This window comes from Oncorhynchus mykiss, chromosome 25, assembly GCF_057628025.1.
Source record: "Oncorhynchus mykiss isolate SJ-2025 chromosome 25, ASM5762802v1, whole genome shotgun sequence".
Classification (NCBI taxonomy): Eukaryota; Metazoa; Chordata; class Actinopteri; order Salmoniformes; family Salmonidae; genus Oncorhynchus; species Oncorhynchus mykiss.
The window spans coordinates 63,498,057-63,519,185 of record NC_143046.1 but is presented as its reverse complement, the minus strand read 5'-3'; the positions used below and the strand labels follow the sequence as shown (position 1 = coordinate 63,519,185).

Genomic DNA, 21,129 nt, shown 5'->3' with positions numbered 1-21,129 from the left:
GGGGATGTGTGTGTGTGAGAGAGAGAGAGAGAGAGAGAGAGAGAGAGAGAGAGAGAGAGGGGGAGGGAAGGAACTCTGCATGGCTGTGATATTCTCGCATCTTGGATGGGGCTTTTCCTCTGGTTTTGTCCCTGTCACTGGCCACCCTGTGTCCCCAGGAGCAGGCAGCGGTATAGCGGTGCACGGACAAGTTGTTAGCCACGGAGGGAGCTGGGGATGAATCATCCCCAACAAAGAGCTTTCGAGATGGCAGTGTGTGTTTCTGCCTGGAGGGAGGAATGCATCAGGCTTTCTCAAGCAAGCAGCAGCCTGCAGTGTGCGTCTGCTTGAGAGCCAGCCCTCCTCGACGGTGTGTGTGTGTGTGTGTGTGTGTGTGTGTGTATGCATGTGTGTATGCATGTGTGTATGTGCAAGAGTGTGGGGGTGTGTGTGAGGGAGTGTGTATAACAAGTGTGTGTGTGTAAATGTGTGTGCTCACTCTTGCACTCTTCCCTTCCTGGAGGAGAGGCTCTCCTCTTCAGCGATCGGCAAGGTAAGGAGACTGACGGGTTTTTTTTCCCACTAATGAATCCCTACACACACCCTGTGTATTCCATCTGGGGAGTGGGGATGGGGGCATGGGGCAGAAAAAGGGAAAAGAGGCTTAGCTCCATTGATAATGAACAAGGTAGTGTGTGTCTATGTGTGTGTGTGCGGTGTCGGAAGGCAACAGCGGTGGTGGAGGAGATCAGAGAGAGAGAGAGAGAACAGGATGCAGTAAGCCCAGGTGGTAATAAGGGAGAGAAGAAAAGACTGACTGAAATGCTGCTTTCACCTGCTCGTCCTCTTTCTCTCCCCCCCCCCCCCCCTCTCTCTCTCTCTCTCTCTCTCTCTCTCTCTCTCTCTCTCTCTCTCTCTCTCCTCAGCTTCTGTTGAAATGATCTCCCAGAGTGTCTGGTGAGCAAGCAGATACTTCTGTGTTTTGACAGAGAATGAATCATGTTGAGACAATACAGACAAAGCTATAGTATTCCATGCTCATTGCATGCATGCAGAATAAAGGTACTCATTGTTGTCCCTATGCATCTGTCCTTATCTGGGACTGTAAGCTGACTGTAAGCTGACTGAGGGATCCAGCTGCTGTATGTATAGTTATGCTTACGTGGATGCCGAGGGAGGGGAACAAACTGACGAGTGTGGGATTTGTTAGATAAACATGAGCTTTCTTCTTCTGCTCTGTGACATCATGCACAAAATGTGTTCCTTTAGTGTGCCAGGATGGTTGTAATGTACTGCTACGTGTTTGTACTCTGTGGAAATGAGGATACAGAGAAGAATTGCTCAGCGAATAGCAGAGACCAAGTGGCAGACTGACAATTAACCACTCATGCCATTTTACAAGGTTTTATACTGTAGATTATATTACATTAATAGTCTACGTTATACTAGTCTTGTTTTAAGTACTTACACCAAGGAGATAATATAATGGGATATAGTTTTCATGGGATTGCTGGTACGATCAACAACTTGACGAATCTCTGCTCTGGTTTATAACTGCCGTAGGTTGAAACTCTAACCACATGCCCTGAAGTTATACTGCCAATTATGCCTTAATCATACATGTTTGACTGCAGCAGTATGACATGCACCACTTACCTCTCACACCAGTAAATGAGTTGTGAGTAGTTGACCCCGTTTGACTCAGCTGAAAGGCCCCTCTGCACCTGCTGCACAGCACAGGGTTGCCTCTGTTAACTAGCAGGCTAATGGCCAGTTAGAACCATCAGACAGAGAAGCGCTGCTCTGGGACATCCTGGATCAACAGATCTATAGAGCTCAGCTTCCCCAGACCAGGGATGGTTAGGAGTGGCAGAGGCTCCACTCCTAGGTGCTGGAGGATTAATTGAGGTTAATCAATAATTAGCACTCAGATAACCTGATCGGTCATTAATTAACCCTGTTCTATTTTTTGTAAGTGTGTTTAATTAGTTGGTGGGGGTTCTACAGATTCGAGTTAACACTACACTTTGGACACTCTTTATACCACAGCCAGAGGTAACGGACACGCCATGTGTTTGTTTCTCAGGTTTCTCATTGATATTCAAGAAGGCCAGGTAGGGAGGGAGAGAAAGAGTATGTGAGAGGGGAGTTTTATGGAGCGCACAGAGCCAGGTGGACATATGCTAGCTGAGGGTGAGTGACATGTCATACACACTCGTGACTCCTCTTCTCACGTCATTACTTGTTTGGAACCCTCTTTTTTCTGTCCCTCATTTTTCTAAAAGTTCACAGTCTAGCGCTGCCTCACATTGCTGTCAAGGCGATGACAAGCGAGCTGGCCTGTCTCAGGTACAGCTGGGATGGTGACAGACGGACCCCATGGAGAAGCACACAGGTGCTGCCGAGACAGAGTTCCCATACTGTACCCTTAGCATACGGCCCAGCACTGTGCACATGTGGGCCTGCTGGAGGCAAGAGGAATGCTCGACTCACAGTCGTGTCTGCCAAGAGAGGAGAGGAGAGGAGAGGAGAGGAGAGGAGAGGAGAGGAGAGGAGAGGAGAGGAGAGGAGAGGAGAGGAGAGGAGAGGAGAGGAGAGGAGAGGAGAGGAGAGGAGAGGAGAGGAGAGGAGAGGAGTGGAGAGGAGAGGAGAGGAGAGGGGGCATTAAGAGTTTTCTGTGGCCACTGGCCATGAGATGTCAAACACTGAGGATTAGAACGCGACCAAGTAAAATTAGGACAGGATGCCCTGCAGTCACACTGTGTGATGAGACAGCGCCCATACTGGGTGACGGAAGAGGAACTGAGCTGCCGCAAATTGATAACATGGAGGGAAAACATATATTTTGTAATTTTGTCCCTTTCATAGGAAGAAGGGTGTACAGTAAAGATAGCTAGGGCGGAATTCTGCATCAATAAATTACACCCCTGAGAGGCCATTTGGCCTGTCTCATTGGACTAACCAGATTATATGTATTTATCTGCTGAGAGTCAGATTGTTTAAAGGACTGGTGGAAGCCAGTAGCATCTTTAATCAAACAGAGTGCAGGTCAGTACTGTACTTCACTTCCCTACTGCCTATAGGCCTCAGTGGAACAGTTATAAGTACTCTATACGGGGCAGCAGGTTTCCTGGCTAGTAGAAGCGTTGGGTCAGTAACCGAAAGGTTGCTGGATCGAATCCCCGAGCTGACAAGGCAGCCCCCCACACCTCACTGGTTCAACTGACTAGATATCACCCTATGGCCGGGCGATTTGGGAGCTAGGACTTTTTAGAGCATTTATTTGGTACAGGCATGTGTCAGTAGCATCAAATTGGCGGGTGGTGGGACACAATGCAGATAGCCCGTTTAGCCAATGTGTGGGAGCACTGGTTGGTCGGGCCAATTTAGGTAGTATGTACATGAATGTATAGTTAAAGTGACTATGCATATAAGATAAACAGAGAGTAGCAGCAGCGTAAAAGAGGGGTTGGGGGGGCGGCACACAATGCAAAAAGTCTGGGTAACCATTCGGTTAACTGTTCAGGAGTCTTATGGCTTGGGGGTAAAAACTGTTGAGAAGCCTTTTTGTCCTAGGCTTGGCACTCCGGTACCGCTTGCCATGCGGTAGTAGAGGGAACAGTCTATGACTGGGGTGGCTGGAGTCTTTGACCATTTTTAGGGCCTTCCTCTGACACCGCCTGGTGTAGAGGTCCTGGATGGCAGGCAGCTTTGCCCCAGTGATGTACTGCGCCGTACACATTACCCTCTGAAGTGCCTTGCGGTCGGAGGCCGAGCAATTGCCATACCAGGCAGTGATGCAACCGGTCAGGATGCTCTCGATGTTGCAGCTGTAGAACTTGTTGAGGATCTCAGGACCCATGCCAAATCTTTTTAGTTTCCTGAGGGGGAATAGGCTTTAGTCGTGGCCTCTTCACGACTGTCTTGGTGTGTTTGGACCAATCTAGTTTGTTGTTGATGTGGACACCAAGGAATTTGAAGCTCTCAACCTGCTCCACTGCAGCCCCGTCGATGAGAATGGGGACGTGCTCGGTGCTCCTTTTCCTGTAGTCCACAATCATCTCCTTAGTCTTGGTTACGTTGAGGGATAGGTTGTTATTCTGGCACCACCCGGCCAGGTCTCTGACCTCCTCACTATAGGCTGTCTCGTCATTGTCGGTGATCAGGCCTACCACTGTTGTGTCGTCAGCAAACTTAATGATGGTATTGGAGTCGTGCCTGGCCATGCAGTCGTGGGTGAACAGGGAGTACAGGAGGGAACTGAGCACACACCCCTGGGGAGCTCCAGTGTTGAGGATCAGCGGAGGCAGTGGATGCAAACAGAGGGAATAGCACACCAGGGCTTACGACTTGAGATGTGCTGTTTACAGTGTCATTATGTCAAGGTGCTCGGGGTAGATAAGAGCTAGCTTTTACTTTACATGACTCTGTTAGTGTTTCATCGACTCTGGCCTAGTGAAGAACTAAGCCGTTTTCTCTCACACTTACTGGGCCTGGAGAATCTGTGCCAATCTAATTTAGGCAGAATGATGTATATTCTCTGTCAAGCTCCCTGTCCCCTTCTCAAATCCCTCCTATTATGGCTTTTTTTTACAGCCATTGAAGCCAGTCAACGTTGACATATAAAAGTTTGAGTCTTTGAGTCTCTTGGTGATGAGGAGGGAGGACAACACGTGGCGAGGTTCCAACACAAAAAGAGATAAACTAAGACATCAAAACCATTGAAATGTTGTCAGTGTCCGGCGACAATACTGACAGCCCTTGCTAAATACCCCCCCCCCCCCCCCACACACCTTTCTATCTCTTTGGACTATTCCTCCACTCCATACTGTCAATATTCAGCCAAAAGTTATGAGCAGTCATGCACTGTTTCTACCCTAGAAGTTAAAACAGTGCAAAGTTTTAGGATAAGGACAATTCTTAATTTCTGAAACTAATTTCTTAGTCACTCAAGGAAAATAAGAACTAAGAACATGATGGAAAAGCTTTCAGTTTCCTTTAAAACCAGAATTTCAGTGATTTGATGCAGTTCTGACTTGCTTACTTAACAGGAGTTTGGAGCTTGCAAGGGCAGATGACCTAGTTCAGTGAGTTTTGCATACTCACTTTTCCAGAATATTCTTCTGTTTTAGAGCTTTACTTTAATAAACTACAGTGTCTAATGAATGTGGTTCATGATCTAGCCCCAGGGTATACTGTACATAGCTGGCTGCTCCCAAGTGTGGTCTTTATTTGAGCTAGCGATGTAACAATACGTTTTTTTTGTTTTTATATGCTGTTGTTGTACCACTAGCTCAAATAAAGACCACACTTGGGAGGAGCAAACATTAAGCACAAATGCACTTTCTTTCTTTTCATTGCAATGTTATTGTCTAGATCCTAAACCACTTTAGGATGTATATAATTTATCTCCTATTATATGATGTACTGTGGTGTAGAGTACTGTACCCTCTCCTGTAACAGCTCATGTTATACTGAGTAACGGTAACATGATGATTGAGGCCATCAGCAAAGAAACCCCATTTCCCTCTATGAGGAAGGTCTGCCCCCAGTGACTCTACAGTCACACTCCGGCAATGAGTAACTTAGTGCAGGTTCTATAGTGTGTCTCCCCTTTCATTTGCTTGCACAACACTTGCATGATATACCAGACCACTTACTAATGAAATATACACGGAGGGAGTATGTCTTTATGTGTCATAAGAATCCAGTCTGATTACACCTTTTAAACGTTTAAATTAAAACAATAATCATCACCCTATTGCGTGTTGACTCAGCTCTGTTATTGCCACTAGAAGTGACTCTTTAGACAGGCATGGCTACTGAAGGAAAGGGCAGCATCAACCACAATCATAAACACTGCAATTGTGCCGTCCAGTCACGTCCATTTCTTGTGTACCTTTATCCTTCCCTCAGAGTGTGTGTGTGTGTGTGTGTGTGTGTGTGTGTGTGTGTGTGTGTGTGTGTGTGTGTGTGTGTGTGTGTGTGTGTGTGTGTGTGTGTGTACTGAAAAAACATACCCCTCCACCTCCACCCCCCTTGAGAGGCAATGCAGTCTCATTACACTCAAAGGGCAAAACGGGCATCATAATGAAGCTGATAGAATAGAAATCTCTGAGCCCACACCACCGCACTGCAGAGTCCAAAACAGCAGTTAAGACCTTGATGGTATCTATGCCACGGCACAGGTCTAGCTGTGTAATTCAGCCCTGGATTATTAATGCATTGACAAACACAAAAAGAGGATAACCTTCTGTCCCATCTCCCACCCACACCTCACAATTTGACACATATTTTGTGAACAACAAACGTGCGTCAGCACTCGTGGGAGAAACTGTGTCCTAAAATTGGATCACAGGAGGGCTGAACACGCTACTGATCTTACAAGCATAGTAACCTTCATCCTCCCTACATCAGTGCAATCCTGCCAAAAAGGATGAAAAGTCAGTCAGGACGAAATAGGGAAAACATTCACTTAAGCTTGGTGGACTCACATCCAGCAAATCCAATACCTCTCGTATCTCTCTATATCTCGCTATCTCTATATCCCCTTCTAAGAATATGGTAAGGGGTGCATACGCCCCCCATCACTAGTCCTGTCCTCTATGGGTCTGGATTGATGGGATAACTGAGAGTCTTGTCTGTCTGTTAAAGCTGCTCACAGGGTGGTATGGCTGTTTTTAGATCTAGAGATGGGCGTTGGGTATGAAGGCATGTTTGCACTCTAAGGTATGTTGTTTACAGGGACACTGACACATTCTGGAATTATAGGCTGTCTGTTTTTAAAAACCAGGGTTGTAATTCATACAACTTAGAGTAGTGATTATTGATCAGACTGTACTACAAGAGTAAGTATGTTTTCTAACGTTAAGTAGGCCAGTATGCCAGGTAAAGAGTTTAGCATGTGTCCCTTTGAAAAGTGATTTTGAACAATTGATGGCACTGAACCATCAATCTTTAAAAATCAGTTGTGAAAGGTACGCATGATTGGTTCTGTGTTCATGGCAGGTATTTGGATCTATGCTATGTTTGCACGTGTGTTCATGGAGTTGGAAAGAAATCAACAAGTGTAGCACAATTTAGAATGACCTCATCCTCTATGCCTTCTGATATCCTTGACAGCATGTGGCCAAGTTTTGCTTCAGCACTTTGATAGATTCAAGGCAAGCTGCTGAGGCATGGGGTCAAGTCCCAGTAGTTCAGAAGTATGTGACCAGAAACCGTTATTATAGCAGCTGCAAGTTCAGCTCTGCATGAATATACTGTATATAAAGTATTTTCCTATGGGCTGAAATGAAAGATATTGTTATCTGAACAGTCATTAGCTCAGTGGATTCTGATATGTCGATGTAAGGGCAGAAGCCTGTGATCACAACTTGTAAATCATCTACTTTTCAATTCATTTTGTTGAGAATGAATCAAGATACTGTGTTTTTATTTGTGTCCAATTACTTGGTTCTTTACTTTGTAACTCCCATTTATTCTGAAAGGAACCGCATAGAAGGCATATAGTGATGTATAATGTTGTGTTTGTAATCTGCAGTTCTGCAAAGCGAGGATGCCTGATAGAGTAGCAGCACACAGCACAGAGCACTGAGAGCAGCCATTCTGTTTGTGATGGTATCATCCCATTATCACTGGCACCGGATGACGGTAGTAGCTTATATTTCACTCATGAGTAAATATTGATAGATCTGATTGTACAGGAAACACAAGAGCCTTGTGTAAATATTTGGCTCAGTAGTGCCAACATCTGCAAATGCACAGTTCTGAACAGACACAGAACTAGAGAACCAGGCAAATGGAGCGAAAAAACAGTAATGTACTTTCTGGTTATTTCAAACCTTTCTTTAATCAAACTCAAAAGACAAACACTCCTTAAAAGCCTTTTTGTGTTTTAGAGTGAAAAACAAGGTCCCCGTCTACAACCACAGTCAGGTCTACCCTGCTCTGTGGTCCCCGCTCTATCCTCAAGCCCACCCACCCCACCTCCTGCCAGCCTCCCTCACGCTATGGTGTCCCTGTCAGAATTCAATTCCTTCCCAGCTCCACATTACGTACATAGGGAGAGCACAGAATGATACACTTATGCAACACTTAGCATATTAACCTTCTGTTTGAATTATCCTTGGAGGGGGAGATTGGGATTGTAGAGTGTGGGAGGGGAGGCTGCCAGTGTGATGGCCTGCTGAGTTACAGAATGCCGTAGTAGTGATTTCCTAAACTCCCACTGTGTCACAATGCATCATGGGAGATGAGCCATGTTCAACTGAAGGCACATTTGTTGTGTTACATATGACAACGTCATTAACGTGTCATGCCAGCTTGTTACAGTGGGCCACCGGCCATGTTCCTATTTGATGTTCTAGCAAACATCCACCAGCTTTCAACAAAACATGTTCTCCAACAGCACTTTATCAAAGAGCAGCTCAAATGCACTATTATATTTTCAAGAAAATACACAAGCATAAATGTGCGTGAATTCTATCCTAGTACAGCTAAGGACATTAGATGTAATGTAATTGATAACTGTCTTTGTGGTAGGTACCCATGAGAGACATGACAGCAGTGTCCTTGGCTTACACTATACCACTCCACTGTCAGTGCAGAGGGGTTTATATCTAAAGCTTGAGTGGTTACTTTCCCTACAAGCCAGAAAAATTCATGCTCCTTCATTAGCATTGGAATGGGGATGGGGTTTTAGTGGGCAGACTGTAGCATAGTGGGTAGACTTTTAGTGTGTTTTCTTCCCTCTAATGCTCTGGAAGCCTGTGGGCTCTGGCGAGGCCGGCTGTGTGCTCGTAAGTAAAAGGGCACAGAGAATGAAAAAGCCTTAATTGACCAGATATCCTTCATTACACACAGGCTTACAAACCCAATGCACTCTGTCCCCCTAAGACGAGTTCTAAAGCACAAAGGCCAGTGACAGACAGGAAGCCAGTCTGGAAGATGGAAAATGTTTTTTAGACAGATAGATTTGAGTTTATTCACTTGTATTTTGATTTCTGGGAACGTACTGCATCTGATGATGGCTTAGTCACTTCGGGGTACACATTGATGGATAATAAGCTGTTCATAGATTAAAGGAGCTGTAAGTGACTGTATCAATGGTATGAACAGTACAGTAGATGTTAAGTGTGCTGCAGATTTAGAAACATGTTATATATATTTCTTGTCTATGCAGGGCCATCTTGAATTTGTCAAGCTGTCACTTTTCTGGACCTGACAATGTTTCGTAAGAAGAAAAAGAAGAGGCCAGAGATCTCGGCACCAAAGAACTTTGAGCACCGGGTGCACACCTCTTTTGATGCTAAACGAGGCTGCTTCGTGGGCCTGCCAACCCAATGGCACAGTTTGATAGAGAACCTCCGCAGGCCCAAGCCTATGGTGGACCCCTCCCGGATCACCCCAGTTGAGCTCAATCCAAAGAAGGTACTGGGCCTTATTCTCAGCCCAACTGGCTGTATGCACTGGGTGTCTTTTTCTCTTGATGTATTTTCCAACAGATTAAAAAGAGTTGAAAATGTATAGGATTTTATTTCTGAGAATATTCCAGTATTAGTGAGCCTCAAAGCCCTCCATCTAAAGCGTTTCTAGCAGAGGCTTTCTTACTACAGTACAGAGTCCTTTACTGCAGCAGAGCACTGTGGTGGTCAACACTTTGCTGTTCTCCCTGTCATATTGCTTTCTTATCTATCACAGGGCTCAGCTAATGACCCTGCTGTGTACACTGACTGTACAACATGAATCCTTGGAGGGCTCCAAGATTTATTACTCAATGCAGGCAATTAATAACGATCCATGGTGCCTTCCCATAGATGTCACGCTGAGGAATAGAAAGTGCAGGTACAGCAATGGAAATGCCAGTGAGCGATAAAGCCTGCAAATCTAAGGATTTCTGCGCTAGACTGAATGCTCGTGCCGATATGCCCCTTAGAAAAACATAACACATTTTCATTACCACCAGTGGATAAGTTTGAGCTTTGCATTTCAGAATCTCCTCGTCAGCTTATGAAGCAGAGTCATGGTTTTAATGGGATCATCGGGATTGGATTGGTAGTACAGAGGAGTCTTGTGTTCTGTAAATTATGTAGCCTGCATGGCAGAGGCAAAGGTTGGAGAGGTTACATGAAACATGATCACATTTGCTACATTTGAACAATAATGATGCATTCTGTCCTTTGTAAAGGGTATGCAGTGGGATGTGAATTAGTCTTCACGTGTGTAGATCTACACGCATGAGTGCGCTGGGTGGAGTCAGACATTGTAGAGCAACACGTGCACCTTTGGGTAACCTGATACCTCACCCATCCCAAGTAGCAACATTCATCAAGGGGTGACAGAGGTTTTCTTGTTGTCTTCTCATTTCTTGTGAAAGCAAAAAGAAGAGTCTGGCTTGTCTTGTCTTCCCCTGCTGGCAAGTTGGCTAAACACTGCGAGCTAGCTAGCCTTTTAGCTTCCCACATCTCATGTGAAATAATCTGATGTATAATTAAATAATATGCCCTGTCAAATATTCTTATAGTTCCCAGTGTAACCTACAACAATATCCCAATCTGATATGCTGCTTCAATGTATTCACTCCCATATCATCTAAAAAATATAACGTTAAACTTTTTTTGTCACAGAGAAGAAGAAACAAGCACTGCTTTGACATTTTCAAATAGCCTAGAATAAAGTTATCACTTCTAAACAAAATACCTTTTTGTGGGGGATTCTAATAAGGCTTTAATGTTGTTTGGTTTATTGTTTGAATAGTCGCTGAGATTATATGCACTTATCAATGCAAAATAGGTTACTTTGATACATAGCCTACAAATCAGATTTACAAACCATGCGAGCTTCAACGCTGCCCCCATGGCTACGAGAGGAATGATACAGCGCTTTACAATTTTCATGTGGTGTGGCACGGGAGTACGTAGAATGTCGGAATGCACTACAAGGAGCCACCCCTTTTGTGACAAAAGAAAACAACATTGTGACACGGGGTCCGTCTTCATAGGGTATAAATAGCCCTTAAGCCACCTGTGCAGCTGTGAGAGCAGACTAGAGCACCATACTAAAGACAGACGCATGGAAGACTCTCATAACAGTGAACATGACTTTTCTTTACCCAGAGATTGAGTGATCAGCCAATGGGCCTATTCTCTATGTTAAACTGAAAGGGCCTTCTGCCAATGCATTTTTAAGTCTGTGTCATCTTGTTCTGTCAGGGCAAGTTAATGCTCTTTCTCTATGCCACTGTGATGGGTGCTGCTAGATATTTTACTTGTCAGAAAGAATCTGTCAGCTTTTACCGTTTTTATACAAACCACATTACAAAATAGATGCGCCTGCATACAGGCCAAAATATGAAATCACCATCTATGCTACAAAATAAATATGCAATATGTAGATATGTCCTTCCAACATATTGCCAGCAAAACTAACTGGGAAAACGAGTTAAGTCTGGATCTTTGAAGAATGCCCAAACTTCCCTTTCAGACTCAGAGTTCTAAAAATAATCTTCCAGCGACAGTTGTGTCACCCTCATTATTCCACACCCAAATGCACAGGCATCTAAGTATGTTATGATCATTCCAGTCAATGTGGTTGGCTGGACATAACTGCTCTCCTTTCAGACCATTGTGCGTGGGAGTATGATCGGCCATGGAGACTACATCTCAGCCATGATCTCCGACATGAGTAGGCTGTCCGTGACCAGCTCCAACTCCCTAAGGAAGAGCAGCCCTTCAGGCAGGAAGAGGGCCCAGTCCCTTGGCAGGCTGGGGGAGGTTAAGGAGGGGGACACCTACCAGTATGAAGACCTGGGAGAGGATGACATGGAGCAGCAGCAGTGGAGGGACAGGGCTCATAACATCCACAGTGAGAGTGGGATGCCCCAAATGGGCATGAAGAAGAGCATCACCCTGCAGCCCAACGGGGATCTTCCCAGGGCTAAGTCCACCTACGAGGTGAGTGTCAGCTCTCTGGAGAGACCCCCGGTTCCATCCCAGCCCATACAGGTGCCTATTAAAGGGGCTTATATCAGCTGTGAGGTGGGCAGTCCCACAGAGAGACTGATGGTGAGGAGAGACTTCCAGGTGCCGAGGGTTATGCCACACAACCAGAGGCCCTTCTCATGCTTCTACAACCCAGCCATGGCTGTCCAGCAGCCCCATCCTGATCATGGGCGACACCTCCCTCCGGAGTACCGCACCAACCTCTACATCCACTCCCACAACAGCCCTAGCAGACCATACTCCTCCTACGACCTGAAGGTAAGCATGTCATTTCATCATTATCTCTCATCTCTATTTTAGATGTACATTGTCTTAGCTTAGCTGATGTAATCAACTATGATATATTATTTACAGACATACGTCAACCAATTTCACATTGGCCAGTAATGGCTGGCTCGTGGTAATGGCTGGAGAGGAATATGTGGAACTGTATCAAATCCATCAAACACATGGTTTCCATGTGTTTGATGCCATTCCATTTGCTAATTTCGGCATTATTATGAGCTGTTCTCCCCTCAACAGCCTCTTGTGCTGTGGTATATACAGCAATTAACAACTTTACTCGTTGAAAACCCTGTGCATATAATGGACAGTGAGCTACTTCATAGACAGTTTTTTAGGTGAAACATTTATAGAAAACACTTGTAGAGCCCATAGCTCCTCTCCATCTTACAGCAGACTGCATCACTGCATTCTACAGTCGATTGCTCAATTAATGCTGTTGTTTTTTCAGAGGTGCTAAAATGTGATTTGTGACTTTATTGCTTGAATGTGCTTGTAAACGTTGAGAGATGCTATGTTTAGCAAGATCTCAAGGGTACATTGAGGTACCTACAGGTGTAGGATCTTAAGTTGCCCTATATTATCACAGCAAAATAATCCTGCAGCAACAGGATTTGAATGTTAAGTCCATAATGTTGCTTGATCGGTGGTTAGGCTATTCACTGGCAAAAAGTAGGCTTCATGAAAAGAGCAAAAATTCTCAGCAACAAAAGAGTGATCAAATTAAGATCCTATATCTGAATGGCGTTTTAGCAAGGGGCATACCAGGTGAAGTGAATGCATAGTGTGAGAGTAAAGCACTGTTATTTACATCCAGTAATAAAGCAGGGGAGGGACCTTGGGAAGACAGCCAACTCTCTCTCTCTTACTCTCTCATCATCCAGGCAGAGTCGGCTCTGAGGCACCACCAGTCAGGCTTCCTACCCAGCACCCCCAGCAGTCCCTTCATGAGTGGCATCAGACCCCACAGGACGGTGCGCTCCTCAGCCAGCTACACCCTGGGACTGTCTCCCAACATGGGCCTGAGACTCAATGGCCCTGACCCTTTTTTGAGACACTCAGGGTGCCCTAATGCTCCCTTCCCCAGGCAGGACAGCCCCTCCCAGCCCCGGCCCTCCCCCACAGGCTCCCTGGCCACCAGCCCCCCAGGCACATGCTCCCCTGCTTTCAGACCCCCTCAGCACCCCCAGAGGCCGCCACCAGACCCCCCCAGGGTGACCCATGAACAGTTTAAGGCTGCCCTGCAGATGGTGGTAGACAAGGGAGACCCTCGGTTGTACCTGGAGAACTTTGTGAAGATTGGCGAAGGTTCGACGGGGGTGGTGTGTATTGCTCGGGAGAAACACAGTGGCAGGCAGGTGGCCGTGAAGATGATGGACCTGCGGAGACAACAGCGAAGAGAGCTGCTTTTCAACGAGGTATGAAGACCTCCAGTCAACACCATCCTTAATGACCCCCAAAACCTCACCCCAAATCACCAATATATCACGTTGGATACATCATATACATACAGTACCAGTCAACAGTTTGGACACACCTACTCATTCCAGGGTTTTTCTTTGCTTTGAATATTTTCTACATTGCAGAATAATAGTGAAGACATCAAAACTATGAAATAACACATATGGAATCATGTAGTGACCAAAAAAGTTGAACAAATCAAAATATATTTTATATTTGAGATTCTTCAAAGTAGCCACCCTTTGCTTTGATGAAAGCTTTGCACACTCTTGGCATTCTCTCAACCAGCTTCATGAGGTAGTCACCTGGAATGCATTTCAATTAACAGATGTGCCTTGTTAAAAGTTAAGTTGTGGAATTTCATTCCTTCTTAAAATGCGTTTGAGCCAATCAGTTGTGTTGTAACAAGGTAGGGGTGGTATACAGAAGATATCCCTATTTGGTAAAATAACAAGTCCATATTATGTCAAGAACAGCTCAAATAAGCAAAGAGAAATGACAGTCCATCATTACTTTAAGACATGAAGATCAGTCATTAAGGAACATTTCAAGAACTTTGAAAGTTTCTTCAAGTGCAGTCGCAAAAACCACCAGTGTTATGATGAAACTGGCTCTTATGAGGACCGCCACAGGAAAGGAAGACCCACAGTTACCTCTGCTGCAGAGGATAAGTTCATTAGAGTTAACAGCCTCAGAAATTTTAGCCCAATTAAATGCTTCACTGAGTTCAAGTAACAGACACATCTCAACATCAACAGTTCAGAGGAGACTGCGTGAATCAGGCCTTCATGGTCTAATTGCTGCAAGGAAACTAGTAAAGGACACCAATAAGAAAAGACTTGCTTGGGTCAAGAAACACGAGCAATGGACCATAGACCGGTGGAAATCTGTCCTTTGGTCTGATGAGTCCAAATTTGAGATTTTTGGTTCCAACCGCCGTCTCTTTGTGAGCAGCAGAGTAGGTGAACGGATGATCTCCGCATGTGTGTTCCAACCATGAAGCATTGAGGACTAGGTGTGATTGTGTGGGGGTGCTTTGCTGGTGACACTGTCAGTGATTTATTTAGAATTCAAGGCACACATATTAACCAGAATGGCTACCACAGCATTCTGCAGCGATACCCCATTCCATCTTAGTGGGACTATAATTTGTTTTTCAACAGGACAATGACCCAACACACCTCCAGGCTGTGTAAGGGCTATTTGACAAAGAAGGAGATTGATGGAGTGCTGCATCAGATGACCTGGCCTCCACAATCATGCGACCTCAGCCCAATTGAGATGGTTTGGGATGAGTTGGAACGTAGAATGAAGGAAAAGCAGCCAACAAGTTCTCAGTATATGTGGGAACTCCTTCAAGACTGTTGAAGCTGGTTGAGAGAATGCCAAGAGTATGCAAAGCTGTCAAGGCAAAGGGTGGCTAATTTGATAAATCTCACATTTAAATATATTTTGATTTTTTTTTGGACACTACATGTGTTATTTCATAGTTTTGATGTCTTCACTATTATTCTACAATGTAGAAAATAGCAACAATAAAGAAAAACCCTTGAATGAATAGGTGTGTCCAAACTTTTGACTGGTGCTGTATATCCTATCTTAATTTGATCTCTCTGTTGTCGCAGAAAATGTCCCTTCACAGCAGGAAATGCACATTGTAATGTATTCAAGATTTTAAAACGTTTCTAAAGTTTATAATTTACATTTTCAAATGTCAGACTTCATTTATCCTAAGAAAAAAAATGATCACCCTCTACAAAAATGTCCATTCATTATAATGCACATAATAATTCACATTTCCTGTTGCTGCAGGATTATTTTCTGGCTGTGAGAAACTGGTCAAATTAAGATACTATATCTGTAACAGAGCCCACCTGTTATCAATTGAAACTGCGGAGACACATGCCCCCTTAGATCCAGCTAGTCCTTATTTTGTCCATCAGTTAGTTATTGTCCCTGACAATAATACCCAAAACCCTATTTTGCCCATCAGTGCCCACTTGAAATCATCAGTAACCTCACGTGACACCTCTGTTATCAACTGTATTTGTTTGTCCAGGTGGTGATCATGAGGGACTACCAGCACAGGAACGTGGTGGAGATGTTTAAGAGTGCCCTGGTGGAGGAGGAGCTCTGGGTCATCATGGAGTACATAGAGGGTGGAGCACTAACCAACATCGTGTCTGAGACCAGGTATGGAGACACAGCACAGATCTGACCTACTACCCCATAAACAATTGGGGGCAAATTGTATTGAAGGAACAATGAAAAGTAAAATATAGTCATTTTTAAGAGACAAGAATTCAAAGACGTGACAGAATGATAAAGCAAAATTCTAGTCATGTCTTCAGTACCTATTTTCACCATTATGTGGTAGTGTGCTACTGACTGCTTGAGGGGACAGGCACCTAAGCACAGTTGCTTTCATTCTCACTGATACAAGAGCAAAACACTGTGTCCTCCTATGGGAAACTATAATCTGATAACATAATTAGATTTGTGCATGTTGAAATGACGTGGTTAATTTAATTTGATCCAAAAACACGAATCAATCTATGCTCCCATGCTGTTAAATACATCAGAAACTGTATGCATAAACAAATTGTCAATGCATATTAACACTACCTGTCAATGTATTTTAATTCCAAACTGAAAGTTGACACATTCTCACTATATAGATAGGAGTTGACCCCAAAACCAGGTATCTAGAGACATGGGGACAGAGTGCATTTCTATCTAGCCAGCAGAAATATTAAAATGGTCCAGATGGAGTCTGCAATTTTCATTGGTTGTCAGAGCCCTAGATTAGTATTTGTTTTGATTGAACAGTCTGGAATAAGACCCCTTTGCTAAAATATACCTCCTTCATACTTCAATCCATCCCAAAATAAGTTTTGAAACAATCTATATCGCTCTGGAAGCCTTAAAGGAACAATCTGCGATTGCTACTTACATTTTTTTACTTTTAAATTAATGATATATACCCATTGATTCTTTAAGAATATAACTAAGAATATAACTTAAAAAGAGCATAGTTCAACTGTCGTACCCCATCAGAACCCAAAATCTAAGCTTGTTTTACTCCATTTATTTGTCAAAATTATATTTCTAACAAACATTGTATAGCCTCAGAACATGGTCAAAACTATACATTTCAGTCCTTGCATGCGTAGCTCTGTCTATGAATTTGAGAGCTCCAGCCCCATCCCTCAGCCATTTACCAGAACAGTGGTGAGGAGCCTGATTTGTTATTTGAACTGCAGATGTGTGCTAAGGTATTTACTGAGGAGGTTCTGAAACACAGTTCTTCAACGTTCAAAATCTCCTAGGCTATATATTCTAAATGCATAAACGTGATACTCTGAATGCACATAGTCATCTGAACCTCACCTATGCCACCATTCATTTATAGCATCACCTGGGTGACACAACAACAGCCATTCTGCAGTGCAGTTTTGAGTGTTGTGTGTATCTATGTCACTCCCCCATGCAGGCTGAGTGAGGAGCAGATAGCCACAGTGTGTGAGGCTGTGCTGCAAGCCCTGGCCTACCTTCACTCCCAGGGAGTCATCCACAGGGACATCAAGAGTGACTCCATACTGCTAACACTGGATGGGAGGGTGGGTCTTTTGAATTGAGTTGAGAGAGAACACACCTGTTCATGTATTCATAACTGTTGATAATTTAATTGTAATGCTCCTGTCCTGTACAGATCAAGCTGTCAGACTTTGGGTTCTGTGCACAGATCAGTAAGGACATTCCCAAGAGGAAGTCTTTAGTAGGAACACCCTACTGGATGGCTCCGGAGGTCATCTCTAAATCTCCATACAGCACTGAGGTGAGAAAGAAGATATTCAAAAAGACTCTGTGTCCTAACTAACTTTACAGGTATATTACTGCATACTAACTGTGTCCAAACACATACTCATGATGTCCAGTATTCATGTGCATGTCAACACTGCTGATATCCAGTATACTGCGTACTGGTTTGTTGTGTCTGCCAGGTGGATGTGTGGTCTCTGGGCATCATGGTAGTTGAGATGGTGGACGGAGAGCCCCCCTACTTCAGTGAGACCCCCGTTGCAGCCATGAGAAGACTGAGGGATGAGCCAGCTCCCACCGTACGGAACACAACCCAGGTCAGAGGTCAAACAGAACACATACAGTACATAGAGAGATACTCTCTTACACATGCACAGAAACACACACACACACATATTTTCTCTATTTCAACATGTCTGCTGAATTAGCTTGGACTTTACACTATAGGTATCCCCGGTGTTGAAAGACTTCCTGAACCGTATGTTGACCCGGGACCCAGTGGAGAGGGCCAGCGCCACAGACCTGCTAGAACACCCCTTCCTCCTGCAGAGCGGCTCCCCGCAGTGCCTGGTGCCCCTGGTGGAGCAGTACCGCAAGCGCATGTCTCACTGCTGATCCCTGATTACTACTGTACCCACCCTGAGTGTGATCTGCCCAGGCCCAACCCACCCAGCACCCACCCCAGTGTGGGAGCAGCACCAGAGAGCAGATCCAGACCCTGAGATCCTGGTGCTGTTACAGAGCTCATGGCGTCAGGCCTGTAGGCTTGGTAAACAATGGCACAGCATGGGCCTAGAGACCTACTGTAAGAAGCACTTTAGCAGTGAGTTGGTGTAGTGAAACAGTAGCATGCAAACAAACAGTATTCCTAACTCATTTCAACAATGTCTGGTTCTACCTGTGATAGACAACATCCAATGGGATTCCTCCCGACACAACACCAATCTAGCCTTGGTACATTATATACAGACTTGAAATCCAAGGGAACTGTAAACTGCATTGTGAACTTTTACTGTAATTGAGCAGTTTCCCATTGTAGTGTTTGGATAATAGTGAATTTTCAGCTTGTGCTATAGACTCAAGTTATGGTAGCTCATGACTTGGAGAGAAGCTTGATGTTACATACCTCTACAACCATATGGGACACTGACTGAAGTTCACCTTGTCAGTAAACAATTTGCATGGCCAAATGAAGGCAGACCCGGCCTGATCAGAATGTTTAAAACATGCTACTATGAGAGACCTGCCGCCAGTATCACCATGACAAATGTGTAGATGAGGGGATGTCTGTTCGTTTTTATTGTGCTCAAGGAATAATTTTCCTTTTAATATTTATTCTATTTTACTTTTCCGAAAAGTGTTGTGAATGGTTTGTAACGTGAAATTGCAAATAAGTTTTCAGTTTAGAATATCAACTTGAAATGTAGCAGATGAACAAATAATGTAAATACATCCTGTATATTAGGACTTACTTGCAGAGCCACTGTACTTACACTACCGCTCAAAAGTTTGGGGTCACTTAGAAATGCCCTTGTTTTCCATGAAAACATACATGAAATGAGTTGCAAAATGAATAGGAAATACAGTCAAGACGTTGACAAGGTTATAAATAATGATTTTTAATTGAAATAATAATTGTGTCCTTCAAACTTTAATTTCGTCAAAGAATCCTCTATTTGTAGCAATTACAGTCCTGCAGGCTTTTGGCATTCCAGTTGTCAATTTGTTGAGGTAATCTGAAAAGATTTCACCCCATGCTTCCTGAAGCACCTCCCACAAATTGGATTGGCTTGATGGGCACTTCCTACGTACCATGCGGTCAAGCTGCTCCCACAACAGCTCAATAGGGTTGAGATCCGGTGACTGTGCTGGCCACTCCATTATAGACAGAATACCAGCTGACTTCTTCTTCCCTAAATAGTTATTGCATCGTTTGGAGCTGTACTTTGGGTCATTGTCCTGTTGTAGGAGGAAATTGGCTCCAATTAAGCGCCGTCCACAGGGTATGGCATGGCGTTGCAAAATGGAGTCATAGCCTTCCTTATTCAAGATCCATTTTACCCTGTACACATCTCCCACTTCACCACCACCAAAGCACCCCCAGACCAACACATTGCCTCCACCATGTTTGACAGATGGCGTCAAGCACCCCTCCACTATCTTCTCCTTTTTTCTGCATTTCACGAATGTTCTTCTTTGTGATCCGAACACCTCAAACTTAGATTAGTTTGTCCATAACACTTCTTTCCCCATCTTCCTCTGTCTGGTGTTTGTGTTCTTTTGCCCATCTTAATCTTTTCTTTTTATTGGCCAGTCTGAGATGGCTTTTTTGTGCAACTCTGCCTAGAAGGAGTCGCCTCTTCACTGTTGACATTGAGACTGGTGTTTTGCAGGTACTATTTAATGAAGCTGCCAGGTGAGGACTTGTGAAGCATCTGTTTCTCAAACTAGACACTCTAATGTACTTGTCCTCTTGCTCAGTTGTGCACCGGGGCCTCACAGTCCTCTTTCTATTCTGGTTAGAGACAGTTTGCGCTGTTCTGTGAAGGGAGTAGTACACAGCATTGACGAGATCTTCAGTTTCTTGGCAATTTCTCGCATGGAATAGCCTTCATTTCTCAGAACAAGAGTAGACTGACGAGTTTCAGAAGAAAGTACTTTGTTTCTGGCCATTTTGAGCCTGTAATCGAACCCACAAATGCTGATGGTCCAGATACTCAACTATTCTAAAGTAGGCCAGTTTTATTGCATCTTTAATCAGAACAACAGTTTTCAGCTGTGCTAACATAATTGCAAAAGGGTTATCTAATGATCAATTAGCCTTTTAAAACGATAAACTTGGATTAGCCAACACAATGTGCCATTGGAACACAGGAGTGTGGTTGCTGATAATGGGCCTCTGTATGCCTGTGTATATATTCCATCAAAAATCAGCTGTTTCCAGCTACAATAGTCATTTACAACATTAACAATGTCTACACTGTATTTCTGATCAATTTGATGTTATTTTAATGGACAAATAAAAGTGCTTTTCTTTCAAAACAAGGACATTTCTAAGTGACTCCAAACTTTTGAACGGTAGTGTATATGGTATGTATATGGTATGAATTTAACTTAATTTTTTAAAGTGTGTGTTTATGCCTGGATGCTGTTTTAGTGTTTGCCTCAACCATCCCTTCCACTGTGTTGCAACCAACTTTTTAAACTACAGAATGTGTGTGTTGCTACAGAAAATGTATGCGTGACAGCATTTGCATTGGTTTGCAAAGATAAAGCACACAGGCTTGGCATGTGATTGCTGAAGAACGTCCACCAGCTGAGAACACCTTGCACATTGTCTTTGTATTCTTACCAGTGATACAATATATTTAATGTATTTGTATTTCTATGTAGGACATTTATGACATTTTGTAAAAATCAATAAATAATGCATATTAACTCTTGATCTTGATCAACTAATCACTGCTATTTATCAACTAATCACTGCTATTTATCAACTAATCACTGCTATTTATCAACTAATCACTGCTATTTATCAACAAACCACCGCTATTTTGTTCCAATTGAGTTTGATGTTTAATAT

At 43.9% G+C, this 21,129-nt stretch overlaps 1 protein-coding gene across 2 annotated transcripts; it reads left to right on the top strand.

Annotated features, from left to right (window-relative positions):
- Window positions 1-20,989, top strand: LOC110505472 (serine/threonine-protein kinase PAK 6). 2 transcript variants are annotated; one of them, XM_036962863.2, is made up of 9 exons: window positions 1-532; window positions 9,164-9,411; window positions 11,601-12,239; window positions 13,148-13,681; window positions 15,784-15,917; window positions 17,218-17,344; window positions 17,437-17,562; window positions 17,729-17,863; window positions 17,994-20,989. In XM_036962863.2, exons 2-9 carry the CDS (start codon window positions 9,208-9,210, stop codon window positions 18,159-18,161), a joined length of 2,067 nt encoding a protein of 688 aa, XP_036818758.1. In that variant the 5' UTR covers window positions 1-532; window positions 9,164-9,207; the 3' UTR covers window positions 18,162-20,989. The 2 variants fall into 2 exon arrangements, with proteins under 2 accessions (XP_036818758.1, XP_036818759.1); XM_036962864.2 differs by lacking the exon at window positions 9,164-9,411 and having other exon boundaries at window positions 13-532.
- Window positions 20,990-21,129: the final 140 nt, after the last annotated feature.